Below are 15,139 nucleotides of genomic sequence, written 5' to 3'. Positions count from 1 at the left end.
AACGAGTCGGTGTTTCCCGAAACCATCGTTCCAACGGACATTCGCAACAGCATCGCAAAGTTGTGTAGTTTGAACGACAGCTCTCGACCTGTCGTTAGAGGCATCGTTTCTATATTGCATGACATTTGGACGTAATAAATCCTTATCTTGAGCAAAATAAACAAGCTGACATTCAGTACAGCCGGTGCCATTTATTCAGCATACATACAAATGTAATTTACGTCTTTTGGTTTTTCAAAAGATTTGAAGTAACGTGTTTGAAGAGTGCGCATGTGCGAACGTGCTCTACTATGTAAGAGCGAGCCAAATATTGAGTCTGGTAATAAAGCAAAACAACTGAGAACAATTAGAAATAGTCCTCAGATGACATGTCTGTAAATTATATAAAACAAATCTAGCGTTAATTGGATCTCAAACAGCTTCATTAAAAGTAGTTATTACTCCACCACGTGCGAAACCAACGTGGTTGAACGATACTTTGCGACAGTGAGTTTCGGGAAACAGTCATGACTATCTAGTTTATTTTTCCAACGATGCATCGTACTATGGTAGTGAAGCAGCGACCTACGTCGTTGTACCGGAAACGCACCCGAGAGCAACGAAGAAGGTGACGTAGTCAAAGCGTATCCAGTCGGCAAAACTCCGAACACATCTTTGTTTTTGTTTTTTAAATGACTCAAGTGCCGTTCTTTGTTCTGGTTTCAAAGAAAAGCTTAAAGGGTTAGTTCACTCAAAAAATTAAGTCATTAATTACTCACCCCCATGCTGTACCAACCCTCGTTCGTCTTCGGAGCACAAATGAAGATATTTTTGATTAAATTTGAGAGCTGGATCAATACCACATAGGCACCCTAAGGGATCGAAACTTGACGGCCCAGAAAGTCAATGAAGAAAATGTTTAAATATTCTATGTGACTACAGTGGCTCAACTATAAGTTTATCAAGCGACGAGAATACTTTATGTGCGAAAAAACAAACAAAAATAATGACTTTATTCGACTATTCCTTTTCTTCCTTGTAGGCCTGAGACGAGACTTCAAGAGATTTCCACGAAGCATGCGCGAGAACTGAACAAGACGTAGTTAAAAGATATCGTAATTCTTGCGCATGCATCGTGGAAATCTCTTGAACTTTCGTCACAGGCATTTTCTTCATTGACTTTCTGGGCCGTCAAGTTTCGATCCATTAGGCAGCCTATGTAGCAGTGATCCACCTCTCAAATTTAATCAAAAATATCTTCATTTGTGTTCCGAAGACGAACAAAGGTCTTACGGGGTTGGTACAGCATGGGGGTGAGTAATTAATAACTTAATTTTCATTTTTGGGTCAACTATCCCTTTAAGTTCAAATCATCCAGGGGTGCGTTTCCCGAAAGCATCGTTAGCCAACTATGGTCGCAAGTTCCGTCGTTATCAGCATAGTTCAACGAGTCGGTGTTTCCCGAAACCATCGTTCCAACGAACATTCGCAAACAGCATCGCAAAGTCGTGTGGTTTGAACGACAGCTCTCGACCTGTGAGGCATCGTTTCTATATTGCATGACACTTGTAGGTAATAAATCCTTATCTTGAGCAAAATAAGCAAGCTGACATTCAGTACAACCGGTGTCTTTTATCTAGAATACATACAAATGTAATTTACGTCTTTTAGTTTGTCAAAAGATTTGAAGTAACGTGTTTGAAGAGTGCGCATGTGCGAACGTGCTCTACTATGCAAGAACGAGCCAAATATTGAGTCTGGTAATAAAGCAAAACAACTGAGAACAATTAGAAATAGTCCTCAGATGACATGTCTGTAATTTACAGTAAATAAAACAAATCTAGCATTAATTGGATCTCAAACAGTTTCATTAAAGGTAGTTATTACTCCACCACGTGCGAAACCAACGTGGTTGAGCGATACTTTGCGACAGTGGGTTTCGGGAAACAGTCGTGACTATCTAGTTGATTTTTCCAACGATGCATCGTACTATGGTAGTGAATCAGCGAACTACGTTATTGTACGGGAAACGCACAATGGCTTTTTCCAACGATGCATCGTACTATGGTAGTGAATCAGCAAACTACGTTATTGTACGGGAAACGCACCCCAGAGTAGCGGTCAAAGCCACATCGAAAGATATAGCTGTTCGCCAGCAGCAGCCATTCTTTGTTTTCAGGTAGCAGTGAACTGTCACAACTATGTTGTCTTTATGTTAAGCCCGCCCGCCGACTCTATGATGTGATTGGCCTGACCAGAGTTTGGTTTTTCCAGCTAAAACATCTATGGACAGTAGCTAGACCATACTGGATGCGAAAATTTTTTTGCTGCCAACTAGGGTGCGTCTAGATTTCTAGGCTATTATTATACATTATATTTAACATTATAACACTGAAACTCTAAATTTTTTCTCTCACAGAATTTTAATTTTGGGTGTATTGTTACTAAACACAATACATATTGTCAAATACACCCCTACTGCCTTGGCTATACAGTAGCTGAAATAAAATCACAGTGATATGTCAAATTAACCTTCCCTTGATTATTTGCGCAGCTGCCAGTATTGATAACTGTTTAGTACCCTTCCGGCTTAATTCAGTACTTCTGACTCTTGACACTCAGGTTTGTCTGTGCGTGACTGATAGCAGTTTGGATCTTGTTTTACACGAAACAGGGTCACTGATGGAGACAAATTGCCGCATAAGCACAATACCTCTAAGGTCCAGTCGTGTTCCCTCAGCCATTGTTTGTTTCTCATCGGCACCTCTGTTTGTGCTGATAAAGGAATATCGGAGATGACAAGCCCCGTCTGAAAAATGAAACACTCACAAACTTTGCAGACATGTAAAATGACAGGTTTTCACCTTGAACACAGCTGAAGGAGGCTGGAGTGGCCGGCAGTCAAATATCTGCCCAACAGAGTGCTATATGGGTAGTAAAAATACATTTTGCTGTGTCCCAATTTGCCTACTTATACTATGCTCTAAAAGTGTACAGTGTTTGTGAAGAAAAAGTACATACTTTTGTTTTCAGTGTGTAGCAGAGTAGTAGCTAAGCTTTTGGGACTACTAGCTACTACTACTATCTTTAATGGACCGCTCGGTCGCTGAGGTACATGCATCCTGTCACTTTTTAAACTGCCCGTACATTCAGTTTGTCACAATTAAAATCCTCCAATTCAATTCTGCTGTTCCAGTGCTTTTTGTAATGATCAGACCCACTAAAGATCGGGGAAACTTGGCCGATGGTCAAATTTCCTCTTACTCTTAAGTGGAATGAATCTTAAGCTAAAGCATGCAACCCAAAGGCTCTTTAATTTCATGCTAAGCTAAGCTTTCGTTTAAACAAAGGTCACCAGTTGTGAGAAAATACATTGTTTAGAGACAGTTACTGTAGGTTAAGACTGTCACCATCAGCTCTTGTTTGATTTCTTTTCATTTATATCTTCTGGCAAGTAGAATTTGAGTTCAGAGTCAACATGAAATGAAAACCGACTGAGAATACTTAAAGAGGCCATTTATTTACAAAGTCTTGAATTTTGTTTTGGGGTCTACTAGAATAGGTTTTCTGGCATAGAATAAACTGAACTGTATCGTCCGCTGGTGTGGATGCTAATATAGTTTCATTTATTAGTTATCTTCATAGATATTTCTGGGTGTAACTTTGTGCTTTGCCACTTTGCACACTAGAAAATAAAAAAAGCATAGTCCTCTTCAATACACTTGGTCCTATTGTGTACATTTAATCATAAAAAAGTGTTTCTTCATAATCTTATATGATGAAGCCCATAAAATGGCTTTTTCATGAGGCATCACCAAGGCAACGAGCGTGTTTCAAGAGGTGAGTAGTCTTTTGCAATCACATTTATGTCTGCCTCTATTCCGTAAGAGAAGCCAGCTTTTTACAAACCACTCCATTTTTGATGGATCCGTCCTACTTTTTTATATTTTCGTAAATGCGCCACATTATGAAACTAAAATGGGTTGCAAATGGCTTTTCCTGTTGACTCTAAACTTGACAGGACTTCAAAGACTAACACATATCTAGAGCTTACAGAGAGTTCATACACACATACACTCTCAAACCAATTGGGTTAATGGGCCGGAAGGTCTGTGCAGACTCTCTGCATGCTGCCATTGAGGTTTTTGTTTCTTTGCTGGCCATATCCTAGAGCTTTGCTTCCTATGCCTTTGTCCCAGATTGAAAACGAATGGATAACTCTATTATGGCTGTTAATTTTTCCTCATTACTCATAGTAACAGCTTTTGAAAGCTTAATGACTTTTTGTAATTCACAAAGTTTGGAGATTGCTCCTTTTTTTCCTCACACATTGCTGTGGAATGATGTGGGATGCACCATACTGAGCCTTCTAACAGAAATAAAGTCTATCGTCCTTTGTTTTGCATATTACACATATAGGTATAACCCCATGTAGATACTGTAAATCTCTCTCTCAGGAGCTGCAGTAGTATTTAAATGAGAAATTGTAAAGATTGTAATGATTTAAATTCCAAATCCGTATTTTGGTACTCATCATTCCTAACTTTACTGTTTGTTTGGTAACATTAAAAGCCTTGGTGCAGGAGGGTATTTAAGTACAGTGTTCTTTCCACAACAACACTGGAATACACATGGTCAGCAACTGTTAATGTCATGGAAAATGATTAAGTGTCCTTTATAATATAGGCGAATGTGTAAGAAGTGGTTCTCGATTCCATATCCTCTAAATTGCTTTCATTAAAGAGAATGCTTACACATTTTTTTTATTTTTAGGTATGGGATCTGCAGAATTTAATGCATTAGCTTGCCTGTAGGATGAATGGGTGTAGTGAACCTGGTGAACGTGCAATTTAACGTACAGTATGCTTTTTGCTGATGAAGTATGCCAGTGTAAAAGTGCATACTAGTCTGTAAAGCGGCTAGCTGTTTAGTGCTGATTGATGCTTCTCGTCCTCACTGAGGTGTCTGACTGTCGTCAAAGCAGATCATTTGATTTATCTTGACTTAATCTGTTTAGATTTGAAACACCACACATCTAATGGCTGTCAGAATCCTCCACATGATCATTAATCAAGCCCTGATTTATTGTTCCTTTGCTGTCTGTAAGAAAACAGACATTGATCCCGTCACTTGATACTGCTGGACTGGACAATGCGTGTGTCTCTTTTTATCGATTTTTGTTTGTATCTATCTATTTTTCTGTTATTTTTTTCAATTTATTATCAAGCACTTGCTATATGATAAGAAAATCGCTCCTATTGGCTTTTCCCTGGTCATTGCTTCCCCCTAGAGGTTTAACCGTAATAGTGCAATGAGTAGAACGTGTCATGATTGTTATAACATACATTTTATAACAATTTAAAACAAATGTCTCTAGTTGAAATTCAAAAATTCTAAACACTGCTGGAGGTGAATGGCATTAATTTGCCAATTAAGTTGAAAATAAAAATGACAAATGAAGATCCTCATGTGGTTCCAATGCTGTTTTTGTGTCACAAAACTCCTTTAATATTTAATATTTTATTAATAACTCCCCTTAAATAATTATCAATCAATTAAACACGACGCAGATATGTTTAATGTGAATTGCTTAGCCTATGAATTTAGTAAAAAAATAAATACAATTTTATAGATTAAATTTTTTGTGAAGCGAAAACAACACATATTCTATGGAATATACATACACTATGTTGTACAGTACATATTGTACAACATATCAACTGAAACGTTCAATTGAGGGCAACATTTAACATGTTATAAATGTTATAAATGTTATAAGGGCAACATGTTATAATTGTTACATAAGCAGTTTCAGATACATATTTGGCACATTTGCTACCAAAACACCAATGAAATGATGTGCACTTCTTTTGTTGTTATTGTTCGCCATGTACTTCTCTTGTTGTCCAGTAGAGAGAGCCCGAGACACAGATGAGTTATTGCATGTCTTTGTCTCCGCTCTGGATCGCTCTCACTTTGAAACACTGAAGATTATGGAATATAATATAGTGTGTAGTGCTAATACTGCTTTATGGGTTATTTTAGTAATGACAAATTATATACAGCAGCAGTGAGAATGGTCAGAAAAACACAGTATGATCAAACCATTTCATTACATCACTCACAGATGGGTGGAGTTAATCATGTTATGATGATGTCATTGCATTCATAGGGACCTGGCTAAGTAATGCATTGTCATGCTATTAAAATAGATTTTTTAGTAGGAATATTTGAAGATATTGTTTGGTCCTGGGACGGGTTGATTTATTTCCAAAGAAGCTTTAATAGCAGGCCACTATATGATTTAATCAAAGGTATCATACGTACAAATATCATTGTCTGAGGGTTTTATAAAGATGGTGTACTGAGAAACGACACTGAATGCTGGTCCAGTCTTTCTGCAGACCTGCGCGGTGTTGTGCAGAAATACCCTGGACATTTCCTATTCAGAGTCTTGCTCAGTCTGACCTACTTTTAATGCAGCTTCAGTAGAATTTTGCAGAGATATCAGCTGGATTGATGCTTCCGCATGTCTTTAGGTGTTCATCTGTTAATGTCTTCCCGTAGAAATATTTACTTTAGATAGCTATGTGTATAATTATTGTGTTTCTGTGAATATGTAATTCACTTTTTTTTTTAATTGTTGTTTAAAATTTAAAGAAGGCACATCACGGTCCACTGGATCGTTCCAGATTCTTGTTCAGAGGACGTCAGATGCACTGCAAATGCTAGTTGTCTTCACAAGCGCAGCACAACTACAGCGTGTAGACTGTTTGTGTCATTGTATAAGTTGTGCGAGTGTTGACATCCGGATGATCAGTGTTCTTTCACAGTAGCAGGTGTTGGGTGGTAACTCGTGAACTGTAGTCAGTCATACAGTACATGTTCCAGAACTCTGGTCTTCTGGAGCTTACGGGCAATATTTCATCATGAATTATTGAATCTCTTCAAGTAAACTCTAAAAGACCTTCTACTGTATATCCTCTAGCTACCAAAAACGTACCTATGTGTACAATTCAATGTAGTTTCATGGCCCCCAGAATATATTGTTGTATAAATATCTGAGGTATATTAGCATGTACCAGAGTCCCATCTTGGCAAAGTGAGCGAGAGTGTAGAGCAGCCCGATGAGATGGTTGCACTGTCCTAAGCAAGCTTTGCAGTTGCACTGCGTCTCCCTTATAAATGGCCGCTCAAGTGACAGCTCCACCTGAAAAGATAATCAACATTTTGACATTTGACACTTTATATATATATATATACAGCCTTTGTGCTACAGGCTCATCCATACAGGTGGTAGGTTGTTTACAGCTGTGATATCTGATAGTTATACTGTCATTACACTTACACTATCATTGTCAACAAGGAATAGCAACATGCACCTAGCCCTGTCTGGCTTTGCTAATTTGAAAGATAATATTTGATCAATGAATGAGGCTTAGTATGTGATATTACATCAACTACAGATAACATGTAAATGAGATAAAAACAACATGATATTTTCAGTCAGACAGGGAAAGGTACATTGTTGATATGAACTCATAATGAACATTTAGCAAGCTGGTTTAAAGTGGCACTGCTCTTCAAACTTAGCTCCTGTATGTTGCAAGGTGTCTCATTTTTCCGCACCGAGGGAAAACACCTAGCCCTCACAAATATGTGTGATGGGCTTCTATTAACTGTCGATTAAAGACATGGTAAGTGTTAAATAAAATCTAACATAGTACACAGTCAACAACTCCATATCACAGCTAAGCTTACTACCTCTAGCTGCTACGAGCTAGCAGAAACTGAGGTAAATTAGCGTCCATTCATACCTTCAATGTTGTGGATAAAACCTTCAATCCAGTTACTGTATACCTTAATTAACACAGCCCAGTGGATGTTGCAGTCAGTACTGGCTCACCGCTTCACGTTTTGTATCGTTAATTTGGGCAGACAGGAAAGTTTGGTGGTCCACACTGGAGTTTCCATTGCTGGTGCTGCTGCGTAGGAGTCAAATTTCCTGGTTTGTCCCCAGAGACAATTTATGGTACCCCCTCAACGGCATTTGCGTTTTCAAAATGGCCGCCAGGTGAATAAGGCGAATTACTTGGTTATGACATCAAAACGTTTACATGCTTGATTTGTAAGGTAACATGGATGGCTTTTTTTAACATAGTCAATTTGCTTAGTGGCAAATTAGCATTGTGGAGGGCTAACACGAGTCACGATAAAAGAGCTTTAGGGATGTAGAAGCAAGCTAAAATGGCACGACTGCTTCAGAAAATGCGTTTTTATCTCGTATTGCTTTTGTTAACAGTATCGGTTAGAAATAGGTATGGTTTATTATTGTAGGGGGTATGCTATTAGCCTTTTAGCACTCCTCGCTAGACATTTCCAAACTGCCTACACACTACAACCAAATAAAATGTTGCTAGATTCACATTCATCTGTTTTGGATAAAACTTGGACTTTTGCACTACTCAAACCTTATTTGCATGTCCACAAATTCAGATTTGCATATTTGAATATACAAAGATGAATTAGACTTAAAGAGCTCCTGCAAGGCAAGACTTTCATTTAATTGTGAAAATGACATTTTTGTGAGTCATGTCTGTGAAAAAATCTAGAAAATGTTACTTTTTTGGCTAAAATAAGCCAAGTGGACCAGACGTTATGCTTATAGTCAAAAGTCTGGGATAATAAAGACAGAATTAAGCAGCAAAGTCTTTCCCTCACAGATATTCTTCTCTATCATATTAAAAGCCTAACAAGTAGTCTTTTTGTTGAAACTTGTTAATGTGCTGATGTAATTAGGGATTGAATTATTTAAAACACATTAACGTGCAAGCTATATTTAATCTCTCTATTTTATCTGTTCACAAACGACTTGCTCTAAATCCATTTTTTTTAAGAAAGAGTTGGAGGAAATTGCGACGGAGATGACATTTGCCCAGCAACACATTGGAATTATGCTCTTAAATGCTGGTCTGGCTGAGATACTCAATGTGCTTTCGCTTGGCGTTGGCTGCTATGTTTCCGCTCTCTTCTGCTGTTCTTCTCAGCCAGTGGCTGCACAGCTCTTTCTCGTTCATCCAATCAGAAGAATGTCTCCCACCCCTAGACACTTCATTAATATTCAGCTACTGCAGTCCCCATCATGGGCTCAGGTGGTGCACAGAACAGAGCGGGAACATGTGAACAGTGTGAATACATAACACATGCTGCTCGCATCTATAAAATGACACTATCAATAGCAGTAAGGCTTCAATCTCGATTCAGATTGTTTTCTTTGCCTTAAAATGAGGTGAAAAGCAAGATTTTTAGATGGAGTTTCCATTTCATCTCTGCTGTGAGGGTAAATCTGTTCTGCCAAGCCTTATCTCAGCTTTCAGGATTGTATTTTGTTTTGAATTTTGTCTTTTACCCAGTGAAAATATCTAAATGTACATAAAACAAGATTGCCTAGATTTTCATGAGAAGCAAATTAAGTTCTTCTTTTCTTCATTTTAAAAGATGTATTGATGTTTTACACGCTGGTTGTGATGCAATAAATCGAGAACTAGAAATGTCTTCTGTTTTAGTTGATAACAGCCACTGGAAAAAAAAAGTCATTTTAATCGGCAATGAGACTTTTTGAGTAGTTTTAGCAAAGCGTGAGTATGATAAATTAGCATTTTTTTAATGTGCCAATATCGGCAAATGTTTATGTATTTTTGCAGTATTTAATTGTTATTTACCAGTGTACTAAGACAAAATATGCTTAAATATAAAAGTTACATTCACAAGGTGGTATGCAGTGTTGCTTAAGTTAACCCCGCCCACCTTGAAATGTCATTGGTTCAAAATCCAGCTCCACATAGCTGTATGTCAAATATGTTCTGACTGGTTGTGGCAATGTGACTATATTTCATATATTTTCCACGTGTATTGTGGGACTGGAAATGTATCATATTGATTCAGGTTATAGTGCATTAAACTTAAAGGGAATGTTCACCCAAAAATGAAAATTCATTAATGTCCTTCAAAAGTCCGGCGCAAAATGAACCTTTGGTCTAATAACCATTGGTACCTAGTCGACCGTTCTCTGAGATTTGTTTTCATGATAATTGAATGTAAAGAGTTTTATCTCTAAAAACGGTTTAGCGTATAATGCTAGTAATGGGGGCATATAATAAGAAAAAAAGAAATCGCTAGTTAATACCACTAACAAGGCTCAAAATAGCCCCACACTAACACAGTAACATAATGAGGGTCCCTACATGCATAATGAAGCATTGAGAACTTTGTAAGTGTACAGACAGTTTAATAAGATATTTTATAAAGGCAGTCCACTTCGTGTTTACAGACAACAGCCATCTTTGGAAAACAGTCTCGACTAGTCAAACCACGAACTGTATGAAGTTCAGCGAACTTCTGAACTGTATGAACAGCTTCGTGGTTCGACTTGTTGAGACTGTTTTCCAAGATGGCTCCTGCATTTTACTTGCCCCCATTACTAGCGTTATATGCTAAACCGTTTTTAGAGATAAAACTCTTTACATTCAATCATCATGAAAACAGATCTTAGAGAACGGTTGACTAGGTACCAATGTGTTATTAGACGAAAGGTTCATTTTGTGCTGGAGTTCTCCTTTAAGACACAAAATTTAAGTCATTATTGAAAACTAGTAATATGGACCACTTTTATAGTGTTTTGGTGTCTATTCTGCTGCTTGAATGCTTTACATTCATTGTAATTGTATGGAAAAGAGCAGCATGAACATTCTTCAAAACATCTCATTTTTTGTTCTAATGAAAATGTGGTAAAAACGATCAAAAATGCTGGCGATGGCTGGTAAAAAAACGAATTCAAGATACATTCGTGAAAACTAAGCTTTAATATTGCACACAGTTTGCATCTCAAGTAAACTGTTGTCAGGATATTTTTACTGGGGAAATATAATTTCAGACACAATCTCAAACTATTTTACGTTTTAGTGAAATGTTAGCTAATGAACTCGCACAATCTCATCCATACATTTTCATACAATGTGCTCTCGCTCCAGTCAGGGTTAGGGGAGGATGTTCATGCTTACTTTTTCTAAAAATCGTACATTTTCGTACGTTTCACATCATACAAATTCATACTAAATCATCACCTTGTAAAAAAAAGTTACATTTTCCCATTAGACTAGGTTGTCTTTTCTGAATAAAGCAATTAGTTATGCTCTACAAGAAAGCTCAAGATGGCAATGACGGTTCAATACAGACGTCCCCCTTTTTGCGTGTGTTTGTGTGTGTACGTATGCATGTGAGGGCGTGTTAATCCGCACACAGAAACCATCAGCATCAACCCCCCCATTCCTCCCCTCACTTAGACACTTCCAGCTGGTGGCAAAGGATACGCGCGTAAGATTCTCTATCCCAGCTGCCCTCCACCCTTTCTCTTTCTCTCATCCCTCTCTCCGCTGCGCTCCGTCCCGGCTGACTGCACGGTGGGGATGGGTTCAGGTAGGGCCAGAAGAACCCAGGGAAAAAAGCACCAAGAGGAAAGCACCGTCTCTTAGAAATGCTTATCTCCTCTCACACAAATGCAATTCCCCATTCTCAGCTTTTCGGTGGCTGCTCACAGGAACACATAGAGAGTGTCTGAGAGATCTTTTTTTATTGTCTTTGTGCTTTGGAAGGATACCGTCCAGTCTTTATTGACTGGGAGACACTTCACTTTATCAAAGGATATCTTACTTGAGCTTTGCATCATGGCACACGCAGCATCCCAGCTGAAGAAAAAAGCAGATTTGGACCTTACAGCCCTTGAGGAAGAAAAAGAGAAGAAGAAAAAGAGCAGAAAAAGGATCCGGGAACCAAAGAAAAAGGTACTAATAGGTCAAGGATCTGAGGGTTGTTTCTTTTGGGGCTTTTTGATTGAGGTTTTGGTGCTGGCATGCAGGTTGGGCGGGCTGTCTGGAAGCATCTTAGAGGTCTGGGATCTCACTTTCAGTTTTTTGGTTTTTGTTGGTCTCACAGTTGAAGAATTGGAAATGAAAACAAGAAATTAAGAAGGCTCGTAGGTTTTTAAAGTGGATGCCTGTTAGACTGCAGTGTCCTGTGTGGATAGGAAATGCTTATTTATAGGACGAACATGTGCCTCACAAAGAAGCTGCACACCAAGAATGCAGAATACACTCGGACATGCGCACAGCAGTTTTTGAGGGCAGATTTTTACCTTTTTACCTTTTTCGACTCTATAGTATTAACATTTCTCTTCCTCGGTTAGATGTATGTAGTAAAATATAGCCATAAAATCCACATAGTTGTTTATTTAACTTTAACAGGTTTGAAATGCCACCTCTCGTTCTAATCCATGATTTTTAATGCCACAATATTTGCCTTGAATAAAGTGGCGGTTGTTTTTTTTTTTTTTTTTAGATGCGTGTGGGTGAGTGTGTTTTTGTCTTTGATCCATGGTGGGATTTGTTCTCCACGCTGATGCGTGACTGGTGTCATTTTTATCGCAGGCTATGCATCTAGACCCCCGGGGGCTCACGAACCCTCTCCCACGGGCTTTATGAAAGATTACCCCCCCACACCCACCCACCCCCGTCCCAGCCAGCTTCAATCCCATTACAAACCTACATCAACCCATCCCATTAGTCACAGTTCAGCATTCGGCATCTCTGCTATCTATCAGCATATGCATCTGCTTCTGTTTTGGCTGCTGTTTCCTTAGAATGAACCAAAGAATGAATCATAAAAACCAAAGAATGATCAGAAATGCCTGTATTTCCTTTTTTGTTTATGAATTATGGAGACATTCCTTTTACATTCTTGCTTGATATGAGAGTTTGAAAGCATGCGGCTGCAATTGAATTCTTGCATTTGCACGTGTGTCTTAGTCTCATAACATACAATGTACATTGATATCATCCCCCTTAAAGTGGCTCAAATAGCAGCAATATCATAACAAAGATGATTTATTTATGTTTTTTTAATAGATCAGCACTATAATATATTATAGGTAAATGTGAGCTAAATCTGTATGAAACGTGCCAGACTAGAGCAAAGGCATATAGTGTTAACAAGCCGGGTTCGTTCTGTCCCTCATGGGACGTCATGTCCTGATTGAAATCCTCCTTTCACCCTTTTCAAGGACTGAGAGCTTAACTCTCAATGACCTCTGTTATTGATGTGTGCGTGTGGCTGATAAAATACATGCTAGAACTTTACGCAAGCCATTGACTTACAAGAGCCGATTCAGTGTCATTCCAAACTGTTGCATATGTTCATAACATGAATAACATACATAGAAAAAGATTTTTAGTAGAATGTACCTGAAGATTTGTTCTAGCGGACTAGATGTGTTTTTCAAATATGACAGAAGGGTTTAAAAGCCTGAGATTACATAATCTGTTTGTTTTTTTTCTTTAAGATTTAGGAAACCAAAGAAATATTTAATTTAATTTAATTTAATTACTAAAAAGCCCAAATGGTTCACTAGCCCGACATGGGATCTGTCCTTGTTGATCATTTAGATAATTCAATTTAATTTAATCAGTTTCATTTAATTTTTGCTATTTTCAGAGGCTAGCAATAGCGAGCTAGCTTTGAAAACATACTGTAAGTTGCTGCTCAGTGACTGACATCTGTCTAACTCTGTCTCGCTCTGATGACGTACTGTATGATGTCTGCGCATCAGGATATGCTGAGGTATGAAAATATTCTCATCCTTTAGGGTCATATGTGACGCTATATGACCAAACGGCGAAATAATACGCACATGGCACCCGTTATCGTTAATATAACACGTGCTTTGATGGGTAGGTTTAGGTGTGGGGTAGTCTCATATTAACACTAAAGGATTTATGACGCCTTGGGTTCGCGTGTTGTATTAACGATAAAGGGTGCCTTGTGCGTAGTATTTCGTTTGTATATTTTGTCATATAGCGTCACATATGATGCTAAAGGACATTGTATCGGACCGAATGCAATGATTTGACGAACAATTTATGTTCCTACTCCTTCCACAAACGATATATAACTTGACACAACACATTCCGTCGACCAGAAAAAAATAGTCTAATAGGTCAATTGTACTTGTAGAATGTAGATCCTCTCGGCACTTTTACTGTATGTGCTATTGTACTCAGCTTTCATCGCAGGTTTGCAAGGCTGTTTTTCCGACTCCAATTTGGGATGAACCTTTTTGTGCTTTTGTAATGGTAGCTGATGGTAAACGTTCGCTCAGTGTATCGACACTGAGTGCTCTCAGTATAGCTGTGGTCATGGAGAGTTTCTGCTGGGTTATTGATTGTGTTAAGATGTGTGAGGCTCGTAGAGGAGAACTAAGAGCCAAAACATTAGTTCTGGCCTTGTTTATTAGCCTAGTGGGCGTTTATGGATCTGCATCTAGAGCTCAATCTGGGATCCGACACATTAATTAGTGTAGCTGAAGTCTTGATTTCACTACAGTCTACATCTTTACATTCTCTGAAGAAAATGTGACTGCCATGATTTGAGGGGTTGTTGTTCTGAATGGTAGCAAGTCTATGATATTCTGGTCTATATACAGTGTTGTTATTTGATGTTTTTTGTGGAAGAAGCCGCTTATGCTCAACAAGGCCGCATTTGTTTGATTAAAAAAACAGTAAAAAATGTAGACTATAAAGAAATTCTAATCTCCCCAACTCAAAATTTTCTAGTGACTGGTGGTCAGATCTAAATTTTTCAATTGGCCCAAGTGAAATTCTGCTAATTAAATTTTATCACTTTGCAGAATTTCATTTGGGCCAATTGAAAAATGTTGATGTGACCAGTCACTAGAAAATGTAGAGTTGGTAGGTTAGAAATTTTTTACAGTGTAATATTGTGAAATATTATTTATTAAGGCCTGTTCACACCAGGACGAATTTCGTGCGCGTTATTCGCCGACGTTTATCGCCTCGTGATTAAACAAAGGGCACCAATGTGAGTGTGCACACCGACGCGTAAAACGCCACGCGTAAATGCGTCAATTAAAAAAAACCGCCTCGGGTTCGTTTTATTTTAGTTTGATGCTCTGCGTCGAAAACTATCCGACCAATGAGATTGGCGCTTTTGCTCACGTGTTTGGAGCTTCTGAAGTTACAGTAAAACACAACTTTGGCGCGCTCAAACACAAAACGGTATTGCCGAGCACACATATGCAATGGCGAAGAAG

General features: G+C 38.4%; 1 protein-coding gene across 46 annotated transcripts in view; it reads left to right on the top strand.

Annotated features, from left to right (window-relative positions):
• The window catches only part of ank3b (ankyrin 3b), a 205,528-nt gene that overhangs the window by 59,890 nt on the left and 130,499 nt on the right, over nucleotides 1–15,139 (top strand). For 15 of the 46 annotated variants that reach the window (XM_089122003.1, XM_089121998.1, XM_089121990.1 and 12 more), the window contains exon 1: nucleotides 11,324–11,819. The exons of 3 other annotated variants lie outside the window; for them this stretch is intronic. In XM_089122003.1, coding sequence (XP_088978129.1) covers nucleotides 11,703–11,819 — 117 coding nt within the window. In that variant the 5' untranslated portion in view covers nucleotides 11,324–11,702. Of the gene's footprint in view, nucleotides 1–11,322; nucleotides 11,820–15,139 lie in introns of those variants that run through there. 28 more of the 46 variants (XM_089122006.1, XM_089122036.1, XM_089122009.1 and 25 more) reach the window with 9 other exon arrangements.

This window comes from Pimephales promelas, chromosome 17 (genome assembly GCF_988280905.1).
Source record: "Pimephales promelas chromosome 17, fPimPro1.hap1.1, whole genome shotgun sequence".
NCBI classification, from domain to species: domain Eukaryota; kingdom Metazoa; phylum Chordata; class Actinopteri; order Cypriniformes; family Leuciscidae; genus Pimephales; species Pimephales promelas.
This window is presented reverse-complemented; position numbering and strand designations above follow the sequence as displayed.